The following is a 25944-nucleotide window of genomic DNA, read 5'->3' on the forward strand; positions in this document are numbered from 1 at the left end:
TCCAGTCCTGAGTGGCGTCCTGGCCTGGCCATCTGTCAGGAGATCAGGAGTCAGGACAGAGTCAGGCTGGCTGTGATAATGGAGGCTACAGTCAGAGGTGACAGACTGACTAGAGAGGAGAGAGCCCTGAGAGCAGATCAGATCACTGTGCCAGACACCTCTCGCTCTTCTCTCTCTCTCTCTCTCTCTCTCTCTCTGGAGACAACCATGGACATAACACACACTAATCCTATTGCTATATCTAGGCTACATGAAGGAATGGTTTTATAGCTTTTGACTGTGCTTAAATAAAATGACTAGAGTCTAGAGTAGCTGTGTTTATTTTCTATGTATTACATCTGCTATACTAACTGAAGTGAGGAAGTATGTATCCTTCTACTGTGTACAGTGTTATGTTCATCAAGTGCATTCAGGCAAAACTCCCAGATGGATAAAATGAAGAAAACATGCACTGTTGTCCCAGACGTCATGTCTCCAACTTCTGTTGTGTATGTGTGTGATGTGTGCAGGCCCCAGGGTTTGGGTTCGGCATAGCCATCTCAGGGGGCCGTGACAACCCTCACTTCCAGAGTGGTGAGACTTCCATTGTCATCTCCGACGTCCTGAAGGGTGGCCCAGCAGAAGGACTCTTATCGTAAGTGCAGAAAACACTTTCAACTGAGATTTTCTGTGAGCCTGATTTTTAGTTCCGGACTAGGCTTAATCTGTATCTGGGTAACCAGCCCTATATGTTACCGCTATGGTCCTGATTTGGGAGTGGTCAATGTAGATCCTGACCGGGATTGAGCATCCTTGTTTCTCTTCTCCTTCCAGGGAAAATGACCGTGTGGTAATGGTCAACGCGGTGTCCATGGACAACGTAGAGCATGCGTACGCAGTGCAGCAGCTTCGGAAGAGTGGAAAGAACGCAAAAATAGTGAGTTGTTGTATTCCTCGGGAATGGCCAGCAGGCTAACCTTTCATGTTATGGTCCTCCATCCTCAGCAAGTACATTCCTCTTCTATGAATGCCACCCCAGGGATTTAGATACGTTTCTCACTTCATTGAGTTGATAAGAGGTCATTTGAGGTGGTTGAGAATGATGATATGTCCTTTTCTCCCCCCAGACGATCAGAAGAAAACGGAAGGTTCAGATCCCGGTGTCCCGCCCGGGAGACAGGGAGACTATGTCCGAGCACGAGGAAGAGGACACGGATGAAGACGACGGTTGCGAGCCGCACAGTGGGCCCACCAGCGCCTACGGAGCGGCGAGCGGCGGCACGGCCAGCAGGCGGACGAACGACCGCGAGCGTGAACGCAGCAACAGCAGCCGGCGGGAACACAGTGCCTCGCGAGAGAGGAGCATCTCGCCCCGCTCCGGCCGATCCCAAGGCTCCTCTACACCGTCCCGCCCCGCCAAAGTCACCCTTGTCAAGTCCCGTAAGAATGAAGGTGGGCACCGCAATGTCCAGCTTAGGTTTTCAGAATGAATGATTTCTTTCTGGGCTAGCCAAACCCTCCCCTAACCCGGACGACGCTGGGCCAATTGTGTGCCGCCCCATTTGTCTCCCTGTCGCGGTCGGCTGCTACAGAGCCTGGACTCGAACCCAGAATCTCTAGTGGCACAGCTAGCACTTCAATGCAGTACCTTAAGCCACTGCGCCACTCGGGAGGCCCGATTTTCTTTCCTTTGCATTGTCAGTTTGACCCTACAGTTTAAGGTGTGGTATTGCACAGTACTTTGCTAATATTGTTTTGTTGTTGTTGTTTAAAGTAGAGTATGGTCTGCGTTTGGCCAGCCACATCTTTGTGAAGGACATCTCCCCAGAGAGCCTAGCAGCACGGGACGGAAACATCCAGGAGGGAGACGTGGTGCTGAAGGTGAGAACCAGAGACATGATGGGGCTGGTCGTTATAGACGATTACCTGGAGTGGGAATGCCACCGGTTCAAATCCTGTGACGGGCACTCAAAGAAACGGGGACTGAGCTGAGATTCAGAGCAGATATATACTAAGTATACCACTTCACATGAGGCAATATTTTGGGCCTGTTTCACTATGACTTCTAGCCACACTGTTTATATGTTCCCTCTGAGAGAGATGCCTGTAATGGGAGTTCAAAGTTCATTAGTATGCTACTCAGTCCTCAAGCAGGGCCATGCGTTCCATGCATTCCATCACTCGCTTTGGTTCCTGACTAGTCAGTCGCTGATGGGAAACATTTACCTCATCACAAGAAGGCACACCCTGCACTCTGACTGTTTTAGTCCACTTCACTGTGTTCAAAAGAGAGTCCTTGTATCGAACTCGAGTCTTCCAAATGTAGTAACTATGAAAGCGTGTACAAGAAAGAGGGATAACATGTGGTTGTGAGACTTTAGCCTTCCATTATGAACATTTTAAACAAGGGAGTGGTGATTTCATTTTTATGCAATAAAATATGATGTGTTCAGTCTCTCACTGCAAGTGACCATACGTAAAGCACTGTGCATGTGGAACATTTGCTAAAATCATACATTATTAAACGTCATTATAGGTCTTGTACTGTATGGCTTTGGTGTATGTGTGCTGTTGCACAAGTCCAAAGTTAAACTGTACAATGATGAGATTCCTTAAACACTTTTTTTTTTTTTTTTTTTCAGATTAACGGCACAGTGACCGAGAACCTGTCGCTAATAGATGCTAAGAAGCTAATTGAGAGGTCAAAGGGCAAGTTAAAGATGGTGGTCCAGAGAGACGACAGAGCCACGTTGCTCAACATCCCCGACATGGACGACAGCATTCCCTCCGGCAACAACTCCGACCGAGACGGTGAGATGGAGCTCTGTGCGTTCTCTACAGGACTTTAACCTCAATCAATCTCGTGTTTTAACGACCTCATATTGATTAACACCGTTTTGTTTAGCTCACAATATGGCATGATATTATGTGGGTGCAATTTCCCAGAGGTATCTGAAAAGGAAAACTTACTACTTAATCTTTTTTCCACTGATTTCTCTTCTTTTTTACTTTTTTTTCTTGGTTTACTTGTCATGGTTCAATTGCCATATTAAACACCACTTTGTTCTAACAGACATTTCAGAAATTCATTCACTGACCTCAGACCATTCCACTCGATCCCATGATCGAGCACGGGGCAGTCGATCCCGCTCCCCTACCCGGTCTGAGCCCTCGGACCCCTCCCGACACTCACCACGGCAGATTAGCAATGGCAGGTAAGGAAAACACACACACATACAGTATATATATTACACAATCCTCATGGGACACACAGCTATCATACATATCACACAGACACCCACAGTGCTGCAACTCAAGCCTCATCATGTGTCATGTTAAAGCCTGTAAATGGTTAGTTAGTGTTAATCGCCAGCACTTCTAGAGGGCTGTGTATCAATAGATAATGAAGACACAGGATGAATAGAACAGAAAGATGTGCCTCTATAAGCCCTGCAGTCCTATAATGACCTGCTGTAGGGGTCAGAGGTCACAGCGAGCTAGAGGAGAGGATATTGATGCTTTTCCACATCGATGTCCCATCCCCTGCACCCCTCCCTATAGCTCACCATATAGTCTCCCTATATACAGTGTCCATAATAACTCATCACAACCTAAAGGAAACCCTCACCACCAGCCTGGAATGGGCCAGAGCATCAGTCAGTACAATTTTAACTATATATTTGATAAACTGTCTAAATATTAACATGTGCTTAATTTCTTCCATTTTCCCAGTCAATTGAATGTCTTGTGTTTTCTTTCCTCTGTTGCACAATTTTCTCTTTCCATCTCTTCAGTTGGAGGCTAAAGTAAGTTTGCATGGAAAGCAGTGGAGAGATGCAGTAACCGGCTTTGACAGACATGTAGTAGTGGCGACTGGCTTGCCTGCATAGCTGCCTGTGTAGCTGACTAAGTAGATAGTCGCTATACAGAGAAGTAGACCAGTAGATGAGGTGCCTTTACAGAGCAAGGCTTGACAGTTCCTCTCAGACTGACTATGTGGCGTGTTGACGCCAGAGGGGCTGGAGGGAGGGATAGAGCTGTGGAAGGAAAGGCTGCTGCTGGTTTCTGATCACACGGCCTGTCGTATCACAGCAATTAACCAGGATGGGGATGGATTGCCCAGATGGAGCTCGTGTGTGTGTCTCTCTCTCTCTCTGGCGAAAGGCTATGAGCCCTGGAGGAGAGGCTCTGTAGAAAAGAAAGCCCTGGATTCAAAACGAGTGTTCTTTTTGAATCACAGTGAACAGTCCTATTTATTTGACAGAGATCTCACAGATTTAGCATCCCCTAGCCCCCTGTTGTACCTTGTCTTTAGCTCCCTCCTCAGTGCTGCTGTACTGTAGTGTTTAGACATCCTGATATGATGGTGTTAATGCAGATAAGCAGCTGTACCATTGATCTGAATTGGGAAAACTAACAGCCGGTTGGTTGGTACTTCGTAGCGGTACTGGTCTCTCCTTAATGCTCTGGGTCTAAACCCCAAGCCTTGTCAGCCCATATGGAATCAGATGAATGACAAAATTGTGTAATGGCTTTAAAGTCCGTTTGTCATCAGAGGCTGGAATGAATGCCTGGCTAGATAGATGCTAGATATCTGGAGGGACCAATTGTTAATGATTTACAACTGCCTGTTTGTCACCAAGCCACTCCAGTAACCAACTACCGTAAATCAGCCCCAATGTAACTGTCAACATCACTGTGGAATAACAATTCTTGTCTCAATGCAGGAACGCAGGGACATTCTTACACAGAATACTCCCACTGTAAGTGTCACAAAAACACCCTGCCCGTAGTTGTTGAGACCATCCTAGAGTTTAGGTTAGTACTTAGATCAATAAACTGTCTTTCTGTCTCGTTTTCTTTCCAGAGTTAGCCTTTAGGTTTGGGGATATTGAATTGGTGTTACTTGTCTTTGTGTACGTACACAATGAGTAACATAATACATGGTGTATTCCTGAACCTTGTATTGATGAGCCTTGAGCACTTGGTTTGAATGTTACTAGTTTAGTTCGAAGCCATACTCTGTTTGCGCTTTATGAATGTCAGGCAAGAGGGACTAAATGGTGAGTGTCAGCAGGGATTGGCTATAACCAGACCAGTATGCATGCAGGACTCATCACAGTATGTATTTGCTATGCAGGAGGCCAGGCAGGAATTTGACACACTTCCCACAGAGATTTGCCCCAGAATCAGACGGTTCACATAGTTGAGGTTTTCTCTATAGTTAAATGTTTCTCTTGTCCCTGTGAGAATACATTCCCTAATATACCATCAGGTCGTCATTGTAATCAAGACTTGACTAATTTACTTACCTGTGTAAATAAAGGTGAAATAAAAAACATATTTGTGAGAGTACCTCATTCAACTGTGAAATAGTGTTAGTTAGCCTCCTGCATTTAGTTTTGGGATTTTCCTCAAATAACAAAGTATAGCTGTGCAACAGTCCCATTTTAGATGGTTGTTACGACAGTGGTCTATGGGAATTACAAAATTAAAGTATCCCTCTTTCCATGATGCAGAACACATTTTATCACAACAAGATTATTGGGTTGAGATGTCCATTTATACAGCGTAACCTTATATTGACGCCACAGGAGGAAATAACGAAACAGATAGCAGATTTGTGCTTTGGTCCTTGTGTACTGTTGTGTTTAGAAAAGGAGAGCAGAGAAAGAAAGGAGGGAGGGAGGCAAGGTAAAAGGACAGCACTACGTAGGAATTTCTGTTTAGTTGACGTGTTGCCTCTTAACACCATTTCACACAGGACAGGGCAGGGAGGGCATGGGAGATTTAGGACGGGGACAAGAGCTGCTGCCAGGACCGGCCAATAGGCCCGCTCTGACTGACGGACGGACGGACAAATAGACAGACAGACAGGCGATTACAGCCTTGTTGAAATTCGTCCCTTGCAGCGCAGACTGCTCTGCATGTACTGCAGCCATTTTTAATATCTCTTTATTTCTACAGTCCCCAATGCACTCTGAACTTCAAACACATTATCAGGAGTTTCACTGTTGAATAATTGCAATTGCAATTTGTCACTTGTAGTTTTCATTCAAAGTATGAAATAGATATGGATTATCAAAAGGTAGTCTCCATTTTTTTCAATATGAGGATGAAATTAGGTCCATGTGTTGTGAATTCATCTTAAATCTTAAGTTGTCGCTGACTCAACTCAACTAAAAAATAAGCATTTTGCGTCTAGGAAATGTGTGTGTATTTCCCCCCCCCATTTGTTTCCTCACTTTTGATGGAGTGTTTTCATTTGTTCTCACAAACACAGGAAATTGAATGTTAGGAAGGCAAGGATCCCCATTTCACTTTTCAAGCTAATAGGTTTTGGTTTGTTGCTGTTTGAGTCTGATTTTGTCTTTGGGAAGTGAGTGCATATTATCCTGTTAAAGTCCTGTGTGAGGGAGGGAGAGTGAGTGCATGTTATCCTGTTAAAGTCCTGTGTGAGGGAGGGCGAGTGTTGGGTGTAAGATGGTGGCACAGTCCAGCTGTAGTGTAGCTTACCGCTACATTCCTCCTGTGTAAAAAGCTGCTGGATGCTGGCTGGAGTCCTGTGCCAGCTTCGGGGTCATGTGACCAGGCTGGAATTCGAACCCATTGTTCTAAGAAGCAGCCGACTAGAGCTGCAGAGACTGAGCACGGCATTCGCACATCTGAATCTGAACACTCAGTGCCTGGCTGTGGTGAGCTGGAGCTGAGACTGGCTCTGGCAGGTATACAGTACCGCTGCTGTGGTTTGGTTAAAAGGTTGAGAAGGGAAATGGAATGAATCATTTGTAATGCACACAGCTCTCAATCAAAACATTTTTTGAAAAATGTCTGCTTCGGTATGACTGAGTAGTGTTTCTGGTCTCTGTGTGGTTGTCAGTGATACTGTAGGGTTGAGAGGATTCTGTAGACCACATAGCTGAAAGCACCTGGAGTCTGCTCTGCTGCTGATGCAGTCGATGCAGAGGTGAAACCGAGGCCAGCAGAGACTAGGTCGGACCCTATAAACATGTAGTTCAAATAGTTTCAAATAGAGTCGAAGACGGCCGTCCTCCTTTTTAACTCCTTACTGTTTTGGCCGTTCTTTACTGTTCCTAGTGCCTTATCACTCATTCCACGCTGTGATGTCAGTAACACGACGCTCTCATAACAACACACACAGATCACACACTCCGTCACTGGCTGCGTCCCTGGGATAAAACAACAGGACCTTCTCCAAGCAGCCTGTGTAGGAAGCTCTCTGTGGAGAGGGTGCAGAGGTCGTGTGACATTGTTTTGTCTCCTATACTTAAAATAAATAAATAATTAGACTCAGGGTTCATCCATCCACCTTTCTATTCTCTCTTCATAATTGCTACCATTCTTCATCTCACATGGTAGGCCTACAAAGGAAATAATGAACAAACCCAAAATAAATAATCAACTGTTTCTTTTTCTAGCCACAGAAGTCGAGATGAGGAGAGGATTTCCAAGCCCGGGGTGATGTCGACTCCTGTTAAAGGTTCCCAGGAGGCCCTAATCCAGGCCATCAGCGACCAGCCACTGGCCAGAGAGGACAAACTGCCCCCACTGCCAGGTCAGTCAGGGCCCCTGCTGCCTCCACAGCTGCCTCCACCTGTCTAACTGCCTGAACCAAAACAGGCCTTGACACTCCTCTGTACTGTGCCTATCCCTCTCTGCTTCCCCCTCTCCTCCGCTCTAGATTGGAATGCACTCTGTACTCCTTGTCCCACATATCAGAAAATCCCAGTCCATAGTACTCTAGACAATTCCTCTAGACTAGAGTACTATGGGCCTTCCCCACACAGTCTTTCTTAAAGTATGGGTCATCATGAACATGTTAATGGTGGGTCGTGGCATGTCAGAGTAAAATAATATATCTATCTATATATGTATTTATTTATTTATTTTGGCTAGGAACTCAGCCTTGGTCTCAACTTACTGTTGAGAGTTAGAATAGTATAATTCACAAGGTGCAATTTCGAAATATGATTGTGCATCAGCAATTTTTCTCTTATAATGTCAGTCACTGACATTAGCCATGTCAGATAAAAAAAAATGTATTGCTAAGTTAGTATAGCCAGCTATCTACAGTAAACTTGTAGTAATCAGGAACCAGAGGAGGCTGCTGGGAGGAGCTATAGGAGGACAGGCTCATTGTAATGGCTGGAATGGAATAGATGGAACAGTATCAAACACATGGGAGCCACATGTTTGACGCCATTCCAGACATTACAATGAGTCAGTCCTCCTGTTGTTCCTCCCACCAGCCTCCATAAACGAATATCGACCAGGTGCCCTGACCTCCAGGGGGCCCCCATTGATTTTGTTCGTCACTCTGATTCAAATATCATATTAGCATGGCATAAGTCATGGCAAAATATAGAGAATTGCATGAAATTAGCTTTAAAACGGCAAAGAATTCTCTACACCCTATGGCAACAATGTGTAGCATTGCAGGAAATTCTATTTAAAACTTCAATTTTTCTCTCCACCATGAAGAGGGGGGCCACTAAAATACACACCATGGTATGTGGACACCTGCTCATCGAACATCTCATTTCAAAATCATGGGAGTTAATATGGAGTTGGTCCCCCCTTTAATACTATAACAACCTTCACTCTTCTGGGAAGGCTTCCCACTAGATGTTGGATCATTGCTGTGGGGACTTGCTTCCATTCAGCCACAACAGCAGGTCGGGCACTGATGTTGGGCGATTAGGCCTGGGTTGCAGTCGGCATTCCAATTCATCCCAAATGTGTTCGGTGGGGTTAAGGTTAAAGCTCTGTGCAGGCCAATCAAGTTCTTCCACACCGATCTCAACAAATAATTTCTCTATGGACCTCGCTTTGTGCACGGGGGCATTGTCATGCTGAAACAGGAAAGAGCCTTCCCCAAACTGTTGGCACAAATTTGGAAGCACATAATTGTCTAGAATATCATTGTATGCTGTAGCGTTAAGGTTTCCCTTCACTGGAACTATGGGACCTACCACGAACCATGAAAAACAGCCCCAGACCATTATTCCTCCTAGTGTTACATAATGTTGACCCATTCCTATCCCGTAGCTACAGTGGGGCAAAAAAGTATTTAGTCAGCCACCAAGTGTGCATGTTGTCCCACTTAAAAAGATGAGAGAGGCCTGTAATTTTCATCATAGGTAAACTTCAACTATGACAGACAAAATGAGGGGGAAAAATCCAGAAAATCACATTGTAGGATTTTTTTATGAATTTATTTGCAAATTATGGTGGAAAATAAGTATTTGGTCAATAACAAAAGTTTATCTCAATACTTTGTTATATACCCTTTGTTGGCAATGACAGAGGTCAAACATTTTCTGTAAGTCTTCACAAGGTTTTCACACACTGTTGCTGGTATTTTGGCCCATTCCCCCATGCAGATCTCCTCCTAGAGCAGTGATGTTTTGGGGCTGTTGCTGGGCAACACGGACTTTAAACTCCCTCCAAAGATTTTCTATGGGGTTGAGATCTGGAGACTGGCTAGGCCACTCCAGGACTTTGAAATGCTTCTTACGAAGCCACTCCTTCGTTGCCCGGGCGGTGTGTTTGGGATCATTGTCATGCTGAAAGACCCAGCCACGTTTCATCTTCAATGCCCTTGCTGATTGAAGGAGGTTTTCACTCAAAATCTCACGATACATGGCCCCATTCATGCTTTCCTTTACACGGATCAGTCATCCTGGTCCCTTTGCAGAAAAACAGCCCCAAAGCATGATGTTTCCACCCCCATGCTTCACAGTAGGTATGGTGTTCTTTGGATGCAACTCAGCATTCTTTGTCCTCCAAACACGACGAGTTGAGTTTTTACCAAAAAGTTCTATTTTGGTTTCATCTGACCATATGACATTCTCCCAATCTTCTTCTGGATCATCCAAATGCTCTCTAGCAAACTTCAGACGGGCCTGGACATGTACTGGCTTAAGCAGGGGGACACGTCTGGCACTGCAGGATTTGAGTCTCTGGCGGCGTAGTGTGTTACTGATGGTAGGCGTTACTTTGGTCCCAGCTCTCTGCAGTTCATTCACTAGGTCCCCCCGTGTAGTTCTGGGATTTTTGCTCACTGTTCTTGTGATCATTTTGACCCCACGGGGTGAGATCTTGCGTGGAGCCCCAGATCGAGTGAGGTTATCAGTGGTCTTGTATGTCTTCCATTTCCTAATAATTGCTCCCACAGTTGATTTCTTCAAACCAAACTGCTTACCTATTGCAGATTCAGTCTTCCCAGCCTGGTGCAGGTCTACAATTTTTTTTCTGGTGTCCTTTGACAGCTCTTTGGTCTTGGCCATAGTGGAGTTTGGAGTGTGATTGTTTGAGGTTGCGGACAGGTGTCTTATATACTGATAACAAGTTAAAACAGGTGCCATTAATACAGGTAACGAGTGGAGGACAGAGGAGCCTCTTAAAGAAGAAGTTACAGGTCTGTGAGAGCCAGAAATCTTGCTTGTTTGTAGGTGACCAAATACTTATTTTCCACCATAATTTGCAAATAAATTAATTAAAAATCCTACAATGTGATTTTCTGGATTTTTTATTTTTTATTTTGTCTGTCATAGTTGAAGTGTACCTATCTCATCTTTTTAAGTGGGAGAGCTTGCACAATTGGTGGCTGACTAAATACTTTTTTGCCCCACTGTATTTAACTCTAACTCAGATAGTCATCTCTACATTCACATTCCTCTACCAGGTTAGTGTGTTACATGTGTGTGTGTGATCATACTATCAGTATGTGACTGAAGTGTGTGTTGGTCCTGTAGAACCAAAGCCAGTGTATGCCCAGCCTGGCCAGCCTGATGTGGACCTTCCAGTCAGCCCCTCTGATGCCCCAGTGCCCAGCGCTGGTCATGATGACAGCATCCTCAGGTAATCCTCAGTCTTCCTGTTAAAGCCATTTTATTATTACCATATATGTCAGTACCATGTTATTTGTTGAAATGTAATGGCTCCCTGTAGAACAGTAGTATCTAAACGTCTGTTTGTGTATGATGCCCACTCCCCATGCAGGCCGAGTATGAAGCTGGTGAAGTTTAAGAAGGGGGAGAGTGTTGGCCTGAGGCTGGCCGGAGGGAACGACGTGGGCATCTTTGTAGCCGGAGTCCTGGAGGACAGCCCAGCTGCCAAGGAAGGTCTGGAGGAAGGAGACCAGATTCTCAGGGTAAGAAGTTTATCTCATACCTGCTTTACACATTTTATTATTATTAGCTGTTGGGTATGTTTCATCACTTTTAATGATTGTCACATTTTTGTCAACAAGGCCATTGTAAAGTTTCCTCTTTGGAAAGTGCGCAGGATATGTGGTTTGTTCTTTTCCACAGTAGATAGTGTTGAAGGGTATGTTCTGTTCTGTACTAGCTTGAGAACGTCTGCTGTCGTTCTGGAAACGTTCTCATCGCTGCCCACGCTTAGTTGGAAACACTTTGTTAAACTATGTGACCCACTAGCCGATGGATCAACAATGACCTCTACTGTGTGGTCACTGGTCATAGTGATGTGAGATAGAAAATGGTAATTACGGTGAATCAGTCTGAGGTCAACGCCTAGCTCTTCTCCTCTCAGTCTTTCCTTTGTTTACTCTGAACCACACAATAGAGGTTGTTGTTCTCAGGCCCTGTCTGAAGTATTGTTAATGGAAGTCCTCTCTGATATCAGAGTTGGATTCATTTAATCATGTTTATCACTAGCCACACATTTTAACGAAACACACCATGCTTTGTGTTCCTCCCACACCACAGTATGGGTCAAGGTGGTATGTGGGGAGGGCTAACTCCTCCTCTTTGCTAGCCTCCTTCCCTGCTGTACAAACACATCTCTAGGCTCTGTGCTATTCCCTATGAGTGGGCTTCCAGGAATGTGTCCCAAATGGCACCCTATTCACTATATAGTGCACTACTTTTGACCTCTTCACTATGTAGGGAAAAGTAGTGCACTATAGTTAATAGGGTGCTGTTTCAGACACAAACCAGGATGTTGTTTTCCACCACTGGGCAGGGAGCCTGTGAGTGTTTCCTGGCCTTCACAGTGTGACTAGTTGAGATAGACTTGAAGTCTCCTTTCTGAGGAGGATGAACGTTGTTCTCTATGATTCAACCCCATGTGTTCCTGGTTCAAACACTGGCTCTGCAGCAGGGTAAATAAACGTGATATTGTGCTGGGGACCGCAGGGCGTTGAGGTGGGGAAGTAGACTGGCCTGAACCCTGGAGACCTGATAGTCTCTGTTCTTCTCTCTCCCTCATCTCTGTAGGTAAACAACGTAGACTTTGCTAACATCATCCGAGAGGAGGCTGTGCTGTTCCTCCTAGACCTTCCCAGGGGTGAAGAGGTCACCATTCTGGCCCAGAAGAAGAAGGATGGTGAGTAACATGGGGAAAACAGATGTTAGATAAATGCACGTTGCGATCTTGACAGGGTCTGAGAGTGTATAGATTTGCGTTTGCACAGAAACACACATTTTAAGTTAACCTGGTTACATGTGAACTTTACACACGCTTTCAATCGTATACCTGAACATTTTTCCCTACTTCATTTCTTCCTCTACCATTTTCCCTCAATTCCAGTTTACCGTCGGATAGTAGAGTCAGATGTGGGTGACTCGTTCTACATCCGGACCCACTTTGAGTATGAGAAGGAGTCTCCGTACGGCCTGAGCTTCAACAAGGGAGAGGTGTTCCGTGTAGTGGACACCCTCTACAACGGCAAGCTGGGCTCCTGGCTCGCCATACGCATTGGCAAGAACCACCAGGAGGTGGAGAGAGGCATCATCCCCAACAAGAACAGGTAGAATACAGGAGAGAGCAGTCATCCCAACAACAACAGGTAGAATACAGGAGAGAGACGTCATCCCCAACAAGAACAGGTAGAATACAGTAGAGAGATGTCATCCCCAACAAGAACAGGTAGAATACAGGAGAGAGCAGTCATCCCCAACAAGAACAGGTAGAATACAGGAGAGAGACGTCATCCCCAACAAGAACAGGTAGAATACAGGAGAGAGCAGTCATCCCCAACAAGAACAGGTAGAATACAGGAGAGAGCAGTCATCCCCAACAAGAACAGGTAGAATACAGGAGAGAGCAGTCATCCCCAACAAGAACAGGTAGAATACAGGAGAGAGCAGTCATCCCCAACAAGAACAGGTAGAATACAGGAGAGAGACGTCATCCCCAACAAGAACAGGTAGAATACAGGAGAGAGCAGTCATCCCCAACAAGAACAGGTAGAATACAGGAGAGAGCAGTCATCCCCAACAAGAACAGGTAGAATACAGGAGAGAGCAGTCATCCCCAACAAGAACAGGTAGAATACAGGAGAGAGACGTCATCCCCAACAAGAACAGGTAGAATACAGCGGAGAGAGACGTCATCCCCAACAAGAACAGGTAGAATACAGTGGAGAGACGTCATCCCCAACAAGAACAGGTAGAATACAGTAGAGAGACGTCATCCCCAACAAGAACAGGTAGAATACAGCGGAGAGAGCAGTCATCCCCAACAAGAACAGGTAGAATACAGGAGAGAGACGTCATCCCCAACAAGAACAGGTAGAATACAGGAGAGAGATGTCATCCCCAACAAGAACAGGTAGAATACAGCAGAGCCTACTCTGGGTGGAGACAAGAGGGTAGGGTAGGTAGAGTGGGGGGTCGACAGCATTAGTCAAATAAGACACCAGCAGCCTTCCTGTCGGTGTAGAGATGGTAAACAACAACCCTAACATAAGGTGATGAACTAGGTTGTGTAAAGTAGGCCACATTAACATCACCCCTAGTCTCAATTACACGGGTGACAACTGCTCTAGCGAGAATGCATTTGCACTATGAGTCCTGTGAGGGTAGGAGACTATCTATTCATAATGAAACAGCAGACTGACAGAGTCCCTGTTGGAGTCTAGTCCTGGCCTGACCTACAGCCCCTGGCTATGTTTAGAGAGAGAGAGATTCCACACCATGGGGCAGATGGGAACCTCACAGTGCTCCCAACATACCAGCGTGACACAGATATTTATCACTTGCATACATTAACGTAACCATTATATGCGGTGCACCGGGGCTACTCTGCCACGTTGTGTCCCTAGCCATGCCAGTGTCCTCTTCAGTTTTGTTACCACCCTTTTCTCCCCAACTTCGTGGTATCCAATTATTAGTAGTTACTGTCTTGTCTCATCGCTACAACTCCCGTACTGGCTCGGGAGAGACGAAGGTCGAGAGCCATGCGTCCTCCGAAACACAACCCAACCAAGCCGCACTGCTTCTTAACACAGCGCGCATCCAACCCGGAAGCCAGCCGCACCAATGTGTCGGAGGAAACACCTTACCCCTAGCGACCTGGTCAGCGTGCACTGCGCCCGGCCCGCCACAGGAGTCGCTAGTGCGCGATGAGAAAAGGATATCCCTACCGGCCTAACCCGGACAACGCTAGGCCTATTGTGCGTCGCCCCATGGTCCTCCCAGTCGCGGCCGGCTGTGACAGAGCCTGGGCTCGAACCCAGAGACCACTGCGCCACCCGGGAGGCTTTCAGTCAAATGTTTACTGAATTCTAGGTTCTATTAAGGTATAGAAGTATTTCACAATAGAATAGTGGTAACAGGGCCGTAAATGACACATTGGATAACTGCACTAATTCAAAATAAAGGGCATGTTGGCAGTTTCCACTGAAATCCAATCTTTGAATCCATTGCCTGTTGCCTGACACCTCTCCAATCGCCCTCCCACAGGGCAGAGCAGTTGTCTAGTGTGCAGTACACCCTCCCCAAAACGCCAGGGGGCGACAGGGCTGACTTCTGGAGGTTCCGTGGTCTGCGGACCTCCAAGAGGAACCTGAGGAAGAGCAGAGAGGACCTGTCTGCCCAGCCGGTCCAAACCAAGTTCCCTGCCTATGAGAGGGTGGTGCTGAGAGAGGGTAGGTGATCTCCAGAGCAGGGTCCATGGGATACGTCACAATACCTAAACTAGCTTACCACTGAGAATGCTTTCCCAGTACATTGCTTCATTCTAAAATGAATGTATGCTAGTGTGAAAATTGGAATGCAGCCATGTGTTTGCCTACAAATTTGACCTTGAGACCGTCAAATATGGTGTTTTGTGTCTTCTGTTATCTAGCTGGGTTCCTGAGGCCTGTGGTGATCTTTGGGTCCATCGCAGACGTGGCGAGAGAGAAGCTGGCCAGAGAGGAGCCTGACCTGTTTGAGCTTGCCAGTGAGTAGCCTTTAGCTAGCCATCTCACTGTCTGTCTCAGCCGTGTCTCACACACACACACACACACACACACACACACACACACACACACACACATACAGCTGGAGTAACACAGTGCTTAGAGCAGCTCTGTGTTAGAGACTAGAGGGCGCCCTCATCTGCCTACTCCAGGTCCACTTGAGGGAGTAGCTAGCATCTTTAGCATGTAGTGTTCATTCTAATACCCGAAACAGTATTGAATTTCAATTTTCCTAAGTGCACTACTCCAAAATCCACATGTAAAGTGATTCCAGCCCTGGACATATTTTGCGTAACCTATATCTCTGTAAACCTTGTATTTTCTTTTCAGAAACACAGCAACATGAAGGAGTGGAAAGTATGTCATGAAGTGCATCAACTTGTTTGTATCAGTGCTAATTGATGCTAGTTAGCTAGGTGGTAGCCTACCCTCTGTACCGTAGATGTGTTTTCTGTAGTTGGTCATGTATGGCCTGAATCAGCCTGTAGGGAAGTTGTGGAATGACAATGTAGCTAGTTATGGAGCATGTACCCGTGGCACAGTCGCTATCCTATAGAAAATAAGCTGCATACATAACAGTACTAGTCTTCATTCTTAATTCCCAAGCCCCTAATGTCTGTGTGTGGATTACACCATAATCTGTACTTAAAATTTCAACTTTTACATTAGATTGGAGAAGATGCCTTATGCCATTGGTGTGTTTGTGACTGAAATTGTAAGGGCTAGTGATGTTAGCACTCTGCAATCTAGAATGCTGATTGAGTGGTGAAAGATCCTGTGATAAGTGTTGAGATCTGAGTAGTGAAACTGCACCCAGGTCAGCTGGCCTCTCAAAGGGTCATTACCTTATGTTGGCAGATAGACAGATAAGGCCAGGCTAGCCATGTTTAAACAATTCACCTTTTTAGAACATTCCCGCTTAACTCCCCTGACGTTTATATCCATTTTAAATTTGAATCATGACTCTATTTGAATTGATTCCCTATCTTCTTGAATGTGCATTATCCCACTTCAATGCTTTTCACACATGTAACACATTTCCTGCATTGCGGATTATACTATACTGTGATGTCTGTAGTTGCACGCGCACATTCATAATGACACTATTTTATGTTTTGAAATGTGCTTAAGGCATATTGCATGCACTAGGGTGAAGGTAATGAGCTGAGATGCATAGTGAGCTCTGCAGTAATATGACACCGTAACACTGTCCCTTCTCCCCCTCTGCAGAGAGTGAGCCCAAAGACGCAGGAAAAGACCAGCGCAGCTCCGGGATCATTCGCCTCCACACCATTAAACAGATCATTGACCGGGTGAGCGAGACTACTTACTACACGGATGCGCATACACACGCACACGCGTATACACACACGCATGCACCCTGACAGAAAACCTCACAGACAGATCCCCTCTTAAAGCACATACAACACACATGCATAGATTGACTCATCCATGGCTCACTACTGCTCTCTGGTGTTCATGGGATAGTGTTTTTATTTGACCAATATATTAAAAATATAGTCTAAAACAGCAATCTGAGCAAACCTTTTAGTGTTAGTATTTAGATAAAATATTCTTAAATTTTTTTGGGGGGGGGATGTCCTTAGGACCGGCATGCTGTGCTGGACATCACCCCCAACGCTGTGGACCGTCTGAACTACGCCCAGTGGTACCCCATCGTGGTGTTCCTCAACCCAGACAGCAAGCAGGGCGTCAAGACCATGAGAACCAGGCTGTGCCCCGAGTCCAGGAAGTCAGCCAGGAAACTCTACGAGAGAGCCCTCAAACTGAGGAAGAACAACCACCACCTCTTCACCAGTGAGTTTCTATGGGAGGGAGGGGAAGAGAGAAATAGTGAGTGAATGGAGTTGTCAGGAGTGAGAGAGGCTAGGGCTGCGTGCTGTAATGTAGTGCGGACCAGGGGCGCAACTCCAGTTGGATAAACACTCCAAAAAGCCTACCCGACCACTCTGAGGCATCCGCACAGTTGCCTCTTTTTGTATCGCATTCCAATGCTAAAACTGGGTCGGACAAAAAAATTCAATTTCAGAATGTGGGGGGGGGGACATGTCCCCCGTCCCCAGTGAAAGTTGCGCCCCTGGTGGGGACTATCAGCCGGTGGCACAGTACAGTCAGTGTCTTAGCGGGGTGCAGTTCTCTGTGTCCCCTCCTCCTCCTCACGCAGGCAGGCAGGGCTGCTCAGGGCTCCGAGCTAACCTCCCACAGGACCCCAGCCGTCATTACCCATTCCCTGCACGTCCCTGCCCCGTATGAAATGGGAGGCATGAATTCATTTTTCTACACACATCCAGCCTCTTCTTTCCCATCACCGTTGAGTTACTCCCTTATTCCACATGGGTCTGTAAATGAAGCACTGCCTGGTATTTTTTAGAACCAGCCTCGAGAGAGCGAGAACAACAGAGAGAAGTGTCACCTGTGGTATTTGTCAGGTCAAACAGATTGACAGTTGCCAGGCAGCGCTATAGACCTTGAGTGTTGTTGGACTCATGACAGCTCATAGTTACAACAGTGGCAACAACCGGTGCTGAGACGAGACGAGCAGCTTTGGGATGATACAAGCAGTGATACTAGAAATAAGCTTTTCCCCTCATGTAGAATAATAATGAATAATCAATATCTGAATCAATGATAGTTAGACATATCAATTAATTACTTGTTCAGGGCTTGGTTTCCCAAAAGGCATCTTAAGGTTAAGTTTTTGTCCTTCGTAGGAGCATCGTTACATCTCCTTAGCTGTTTCCCAAAAACATTGTTATTAATGTTGGACTTGAAAACGCTCGTAATCTAACGCCTGCCACAGACCACTCGTAGAACAGCTAAGTGCATCGCTTTTTTGCCCTCCCACGTCACTTTCTACACAGAAGATCTTTGCTAAACACATAATTACATGGTTTATGTCTCTCTGTGACCACCGATAACTTCAGAACAAAGTTGACTACAAATACAACGTTGCCAATGTCTTTACAATTGATCCAAACGAGCGACGTATAAAAAGATGATTCAAATTAACATCGAGATGACTGCATTAAAATATAAACAGTAGTGTATAGGCCTATTTCAATCATATTGAAATACATTTCATGTTTAGTCAATTGAGTTCTATTTTGCTACTTGTAGGCTACTGTCTGTAGTTTGTCTCAATAAACACTGAGTATACCAAACAAATATCTCTCTAGGAGCTAATCCGCCATCATTATTGTGAAAAATGTGAATGTTAAGGTAATATTCTAATGGAGCAAGCTGATCCTAGAACAGCGCTTCCTTTCTTTTGAGCCTATCAGTTTCGACACATGCTCCAACGGCATGATAATCGACCATTCTCTCTGCGTGGTGTTTTCAAAGTTCCATTGCTATCGGAAAACCAGACTCTGACGTGTTAATCCTAATGGTTTTTCATGAGGTTATAAGAACAGTTTTTCAGTGATTATGAGAATTGTGTCATTGGTTCTCTGTATTCATTTGAGAGGTGCTTTGTCTCTGCTCTTTCTCTTCTCTCTATCCTTCCCAAGCCACCATTAACATGAATAATATGAATGACGGGTGGTACGGTGCCCTGAAGGAGACCATTCAACAGCAGCAGAACCAGCTGGTGTGGGTTTCAGAGGGAAAGGTAGGACACTCAGCACCGAGACTAACGTCATCAAACACTTTAATGTTAATGTTGTATTCAAAATAAATGTCAGACATTTTTAATATACAATGTATTTTGTGCATTAATATGTTTTTCTTTGCCATTCATTTCTCGTTTTTCTTTGTCTCTCCTCACTGTAATGTTACTGCTTCTGCTCTTTATCTCCCTTCCCCCTCTCTCTCTCTTGTCCCTCTCCCTCCCTCCCCTGCTGTCCTCCTGTCGTGTCTCCCCAGGCGGATGGTGCTCCAGATGATGACCTGGATCTGCATGATGACCGTCTGTCGTACCTGTCGGCTCCGGGCAGTGAGTACTCCATGTACAGCACGGACAGCCGCCACACCTCCGACTACGAGGACACGGACACAGAGGGCGGGGCCTACACCGACCAGGAACTAGACGAGACGCTGAACGACGAGGTGGGCCTGCCCACTGAGCCCGCCATCACCCGCTCCTCGGAGCCCGTCCGAGAGGACCCGCCAGTAATCCAGGAGCCCCTGGGGTACGGCGGGTACCAGCACACAGTGCAGCCCGACCCCCTGAACCGGATCGACCCAGCCGGATTCAAGGCACCAGCGGCCCAGCAGGTACCGTTTATGAGAGCCGTGCATCTGCCCTGTTGTCTCGAATCCGTGGTGTGCGTGAGGAGGGTGTTCTGGCGCCGCTATTGAAGCAGTGTTTTAAAACAGTATTATCTACTAACACAAAACAAACAAAAAAAGATGGAAAGAACATTTGTGTCCACTTAAGTATTTATTCACTATCGTTGTTTGTGTGCGTGTTTTTTTTATTTTTGAAGGGAAAAAAATGAAAAAAGCAAGAATAAGCTTGACTGTTATAATCAGTATTCACGACATGTGTTAGTGTGACTGTTATAATCAGTATTCACGACATGTGTTAGTGTGACTGTTATAATCAGTATTCACGACCTGTGTTAGTGTGACTGTTATAATCAGTATTCACGACATGTTAGTGTGTCTGTTATAATCAGTGTTCACGACATGTGTTAGTGTGTCTGTTATAATCAGTATTCACGACATGTGTTAGTGTGTCTGTTATAATCAGTATTCACGACCTGCGTTAGTGTGACTGTTATAATCAGTATTCACGACCTGCGTTAGTGTGACTGTTATAATCAGTATTCACGACCTGCGTTAGTGTGACTGTTATAATCAGTATTCACGACCTGTGTTAGTGTGACTGTTATAATCAGTATTCACGACCTGTGTTAGTGTGACTGTTATAATCAGTATTCACGACCTGTGTTAGTGTGACTGTTATATCAGTATTCACGACCTGCGTTAGTGACTTTATTATCAGTTTTCACGACCTGTGTTAGTGTGACTGTTATTATCAGTATTCACCAGCTGTTAGTGTGACCGTTATAATCAGTATTCACCACCTGTGTTAGTGTGACCGTTATAATCAGTATTCACGACCTGTGTTAGTGTGACTGTTATTATCAGTATTCACGACCTGCGTTAGTGACTTTATTATCAGTTTTCACGACCTGTGTTAGTGTGACTGTTATTATCAGTATTCACCAGCTGTTAGTGTGACCGTTATAATCAGTATTCACCACCTGTGTTAGTGTGACCGTTATAATCAGTATTCACGACCTGTGTTAGTGTGACTGTTATTATCAGTATTCACAAACTATGTTAGTGTGTCTGTTATTATCAGTATTCACAACCTGTGTTAGTGTGACTGTTATTATCAGTATTCACAACCTGTGTTAGTGTGACTGTTATTATCAGTATTCACGACCTGTGTTAGTGTGACTGTCATAATCGGTATTCACGACCTGTGTTAGTGTGACTGTCATAATCAGTATTCACGACCTGTGTTAGGTGTGACTGTTTTTGTTTATGTCGATGTTCTCACTGACGAGAAGAAGTTTTGTGTCTGTCAAGTGTCTGTATCGGTACCCACCTATGTGCTCTTCCTAGTTGTTTCACTTGTGATTCGGACTGATACCGTGATACCAGAAAGTATTATGTGCATGTTGGAAATGTCAGTGTTAACCACGTATTGCTGTAAATGTATTTATCTGGGTCGATTCGGCCGTTATGATATCCACGAAAAGTTTGTCTTCTGATGTGTTAGAGAAAAAAAGAAAAGCAAAACATTGTACTGTAATCTAGAATTAAAATCCAATCAGACTACATTAACAACAGAAACTTTGTCCTGTTGCGAATTCTTACGTGGCAGATTGAGCATCTAAAGCCATCAGTTGAATTTGGTCCGAGAATGGTGAGTTACTGAGTCGGTCGGTGGAGGAGGTACAGAGCAGGCTGTGTTACGCTGTAACGTTAACATTAGTGAGGGTGTATCCCTCGTGCAGTAGCACCGTGTATTAAACGTTTCTGAACCACTTCACAGAATGAGAAAGCAGAGGCTGTTCCGGCAACCATGCCTATCCTCCCTCAGCAGCCTGAGCAGCCTGTGTTACTGGCTGAGACAGAGGCAGTGCCCCCTGCTGTCGACAACACCGTAAATGGTGTAGCTGGTTTGAGCCATGGTTTAAGCCTTGGCCCTATCGCTGCTCCCCAGAGCGAACCCAGTCCAGGCCCCGGCCCCGAGGCTGACTGGCTTAGGATGCCCACCCCTGATCTAGCTCAGCCCCTGGCCCCGGCCCCAACGCTCGAACCCGAACCCCTACAATCCGGACCGCCCAGTTCAGAACCACAGGTACCCATCGTCTGGACGTGGCCTGGCCCCGGCCGACCCCGCTGTCGGTCTGCTGTGGCCTGTCGCTGCCTGCCTGTGTACCGCCCGTCACACGCTTTCCTTTCACTCTTGCATGCCTGCCCGCTGTCCACTGTGTGCTTCTGAGAGAGAGTGAGAGAGAGACTGTGTGTATCTGAGCACTCGTAAACAACAGTGGGCTTCTTGGAGGAGAATATAGACTGATTGCTGCATTGGTGTGGTACCTATATAGAGAAGAGCAGCGAAGAACCTGAGGCTCTCACTGTTGCTTACCCTCTTTGCATGGCTACAACATGTTTCAGTTGGTTTCTCTTTTCTGTTTAAACGTAGCATTAGAACAGATAGTGGTGGTATATTGGTTGATGCAGACTGAATGGACCATTTAATTATATAGATTTATTTGGTGACATTCTCTTAAAGTCATCAATCAGTATTTTGGATATTTTATTGATGTTTTATTCCCTGAATTTGAAATGTAGCCATTTCGCTCCAACTGTGGAGTATACGTTTTATGGACTTTAAACATCCCATGAAGTTAAAGTAAATAATAAGTTCAGAAAGTTATGTTGTTCAATGACTACTTTTCAAATGCCATGGTTTTTAAAATGGTTTACATTGTACGATAAACATTTGCTTCTAAAGTTCCAGATATCTTATTGCGGTAATTTAATTTGGCTTGTAATTTTATCAAGATATATTTTTTTATTTTGTTTTGTCTCAACTTTGTTGGTTTTGTTTTTGGGTTGCAGTTTAAACTAAAGTGGTATGTTGTGTGTGTGTGTATATATTGATATATATGGAGAGCTCCTGTGCGTATTGGCTGCTGTGATCTGACATTCAGACCTGCATTCTATTTGACCTGACCTTTTAACCCCTACCTCTGAGTGTCTCTATTTCAGGTCTCCCTGCTTCTCCTCTGCTTCCTTCTTCAGCCATTATTAATATTCTGTTTTAATATTCTACGTTGTCTTCTCTTACTTGATTGTTATATTTATATACACATTTATTTATTGGATGTGTGCTACTGGTTGCTCTTGTCCCATTACTCACCATTTGTTTCTTCCATTGTCTATTTCCTCAGATGTACAAGAAGGATCCCTACCTGGAGGAGCCAATCAGAGTGAACCATGGTGGTGTAAAGCCGTCTCCGGCGATGGGGCCTCCCATGACCTACGAGTCCCAGCCTCCGTACCAGGACCAACACCCGTACAGAGATTACGATCACCCGCCTAACCGCTACGACGGGGGTGGCTACCTCGAACCAAAGTATCGTAACTTCGACTCTCAACTGCACCACGAGAAAAGCGTGCCTCATTACGATGACCAGTGGCCTCCTTACAACCAGCAGACCTCTGGCCCACCACCCCACCAGCAACAGCAACCTCCTGGGCATGGCTACGACCCCCGGCTGTCCTACGAAGACGGACCCAAACAAGACTACAGCCCTCCTCAGCCACGCTATGATGAGGCCCCGCTGGGCTACAACGGACGACCTCGCTACGGAAAGCCTGCAGGACCAGGACCCATCCGCTACGATGAGTCTCCTCCATCCGGCCCAGGGGGCTACGCTCCTCTACGTTACGACCAGGAGCCTCACCCGTATCCCCCTGCAACACGCTCTCCAGAGCCCCCTAAACAGTACTACCAGGGGGAGCCTGCCCAGCGGCCAGGACCTGGGCCGGCCTACAACCAGGCACCACCTCAGCACCGAGGCTACAAGCTCCCGCCCCAACAGTACGAACCCATCATGAACTTTGACGCCCCCGTGCCCGCCCCCAAACCACAACCAGAGGCTCTCCGTCCCTCACCTGGGGACACGGTGATCACTACAGCCCCCAATCTCCTTCCCCCTCCCCCCAGAGTGGAGCCGGAGGACGACCCGGCCATAAGGGCCCAGTCGGTGCTGTCCAGGGTCAAGATGTTTGAGAACAAGCGCTCTGTGTCTGTGGACCGAGCCAAGGAGGCAGGGGACACCTTCGGGCTCAGGGTAAGCATCTGGAAAACACCTCACTCTTGTGCACGTATGTAATGCTCAGTGCTTGGCCTGGGCAGGAGCTCAAATATTCCTGTTCCTCTTCTAGAATATTAGCTCATGTATTGTGGAGCTTCTGCACCTAAAAAATGAGTACCGGAACCTATTTCAGTCCAAGTCAAGCACTGGTAATGCTCACAGGATTACCTGACCCAGACCTCTTCTAATTATATGTGGTTGGTCCAAGTGATGTCCGTAAAGGTTTACTTTTCCAGGAATTTTATTTGCATTTCAATCTTGCTCCCACAGTCAGCAGATCTGCCCACCAAACCAGGTGCGTGCATTCCTAAAGCCAACTCGCTCAGCAATCTGGACCAGGAGAAGTCGTTCAGGTAATGAGTCATAATGGAGTACTGCACTGAGCCCCCCCCCCCCCCACAAACATACTACATCATACCACAGAACAGATGCTGCTTTATCTTTGAGTGCCTGATGTGTTTGTTAGGGCTGTCAGGTGATCCACTCTGAAGTGGATAATAGGGCTTAGAAAGGTAAATGACTTTTGAAGATATGACAGTGTACTGTATTGTATGGCTGCCATCTTGCATGCGCCGCCCCAACTTAGCTATTATTTTGGCGTTTATCTACTTTTTTTGCACTAAATGTATCTGCTATCATTACATATGATCGTCAAATACTTTTGAACATCAGGCTGGCTGTTACTAAACTAAATTCTGGGTTCAACTTCGAGTTTGACTCATCTGCCCTGGGCTCTTTGTGTACCTCCAACCAAATCTTCGGGCTACCCAAGAAGAAACGCAGGCGAAAACGAGGCAGGAGAGCGAGCATCCTGGTGAGACAAAGGCAAAAGGAAAACCAGCCACAACTTCCCTTCATTCTTTTGGCCAATGTACAGTCACTTGATAATAAGATGGATGACCTCTCGCAGATTTGGGAACAACGGAACTCTCCTAATTGCAATATCCTATGTTCACCGAGCAGACAGGACATCGGATTCAGGGAAATCCAGAGGGGGAGGGGTATGTCTCTTCATCAACAGCAAATTGTGTGCAGAATCTAGCACAGTGAAATGGAGTTTCGTCCTATTGTTCACATCTTGAAATACCTGATGGTCAAATGCTGACCTTTTTACCTCCTGAGATACTTTTGATCTGTTATTGTGACTGCTGTATATATTCCACATCAGGGGAACAACAACAAGCTGGCACTTGATGAACTGTACAAGGCTATAAATAAGCAGGGAACCATGCACCCGGATGCTGCTTTTCTTGTTGCCAGTGATTTTAATTCCATGCCACTCCTGCTTCCTGTTTACAAACAAAAACTCAAACAGGAATACCCATGATGTGCTCCATAGAAAAATGGTCTACCAGAGCAGAAGCTATTCTACAGGACTGCTTTGCTAACGCTGACTGGAATATGTTCATCAGGAAATGCATCACTGACGTTGTCTCCACAGTGAAGGTTTGCTACTTCCCCAAACAAAAGCCCTGAATTAACACAGAGGTGCGTGTTAAGCTAAAAGACATATACTCCTCACAGGGCTATAGCAGCCAACCACGAGGCAATGGCTGAGGACACGATTGCATACAAGAAGTCCCGCTAGACCTCTGCAGAGCCATCGAACAAGCAAAAGGGCAAGATCTGAACAAGGTAGCATCCTATTATAGTGGCTCTGACGCATGTGGCAAGGGCTACAGTAAATTATGGACTACAAAGGAAGCCGTGATCTGCCTAACGTTGCCTCTCTACCAGACAATCTCAATGTTTTTATGTGTGCTTCGACTAAAACAACACAGAGCTCAGCATGAGGGGCCCCCGCTGAGGAGCCGGAGGACTGGGTGATCTCTCTCTGAGGCTGACATGAGTAACGTTTTTTAAGTGGGTCAACACTCGTAAGGCTGCAGGGCCAAACGGTATTCCAGGGTGTGTCCTCGGGGCATGTGCAGACCAGCTGGCAGGCTTCTTCAAGGACATATTCAACCTCTCCTTGTCCCAGTCGGTAATCCCCATGTTTCAAGCTGACTACCATCATTCCTGTTCCTAAAAACTCTTAAGGCATCCTGCCACATTGACTCCCGTCCTGTAGCACTCACATCTGTAATAATTAGGTGCTTTGAAAGGTTGGTCATGGCACACATGAACATCATCCCAAACACCCTAGACCCACTCCAATTTGCATACCACCCCAACCGATCCATAGATGATGCGATATCAATTGCACTCCACACTGCCCTCTCCCACCATAGTGCCCTCCAAGTTCATCATCAAGCTCGGGACCCTGGGACTGAACACCTTCCTCTGTAACTGGATCCTGGACTTCCTGATGGTTGACCCCAGGTGGTAAGAGTAGGCAACAACACCTCCGCCTTGCTGACCCTC

The 25944-nt window shown here is 46.0% G+C and overlaps 1 protein-coding gene across 12 annotated transcripts in view; it reads left to right on the forward strand.

Annotated features, from left to right (window-relative positions):
- Positions 1 to 25944, forward strand: part of tjp1a (tight junction protein 1a) — a 145495-nt gene that overhangs the window by 106195 nt on the left and 13356 nt on the right. For 5 of the 12 annotated variants that reach the window (XM_065011893.1, XM_065011894.1, XM_065011898.1 and 2 more), the window contains 21 exons: positions 510 to 634; positions 814 to 916; positions 1107 to 1431; positions 1754 to 1860; positions 2622 to 2790; positions 3053 to 3194; positions 7419 to 7555; positions 10758 to 10863; positions 11005 to 11155; positions 12243 to 12351; positions 12556 to 12775; positions 14712 to 14896; positions 15097 to 15192; positions 15542 to 15568; positions 16442 to 16524; positions 16819 to 17029; positions 18742 to 18842; positions 19097 to 19447; positions 21243 to 21551; positions 22651 to 23556; positions 23851 to 23933. In XM_065011893.1, the coding sequence (XP_064867965.1) occupies positions 510 to 634; positions 814 to 916; positions 1107 to 1431; positions 1754 to 1860; positions 2622 to 2790; positions 3053 to 3194; positions 7419 to 7555; positions 10758 to 10863; positions 11005 to 11155; positions 12243 to 12351; positions 12556 to 12775; positions 14712 to 14896; positions 15097 to 15192; positions 15542 to 15568; positions 16442 to 16524; positions 16819 to 17029; positions 18742 to 18842; positions 19097 to 19447; positions 21243 to 21551; positions 22651 to 23556; positions 23851 to 23933 (4046 nt within the window). The remainder of the gene's footprint in view (positions 1 to 509; positions 635 to 813; positions 917 to 1106; positions 1432 to 1753; positions 1861 to 2621; positions 2791 to 3052; positions 3195 to 7418; positions 7556 to 10757; positions 10864 to 11004; positions 11156 to 12242; positions 12352 to 12555; positions 12776 to 14711; positions 14897 to 15096; positions 15193 to 15541; positions 15569 to 16441; positions 16525 to 16818; positions 17030 to 18741; positions 18843 to 19096; positions 19448 to 21242; positions 21552 to 22650; positions 23557 to 23850; positions 23934 to 25944) is intronic. The other 7 variants (XM_065011897.1, XM_065011904.1, XM_065011901.1 and 4 more) reach the window with 5 other exon arrangements.

The sequence above is a fragment of the Oncorhynchus nerka genome, linkage group LG27 (assembly GCF_034236695.1).
Source record: "Oncorhynchus nerka isolate Pitt River linkage group LG27, Oner_Uvic_2.0, whole genome shotgun sequence".
In the NCBI taxonomy this organism is placed as follows: Eukaryota; Metazoa; Chordata; class Actinopteri; order Salmoniformes; family Salmonidae; genus Oncorhynchus; species Oncorhynchus nerka.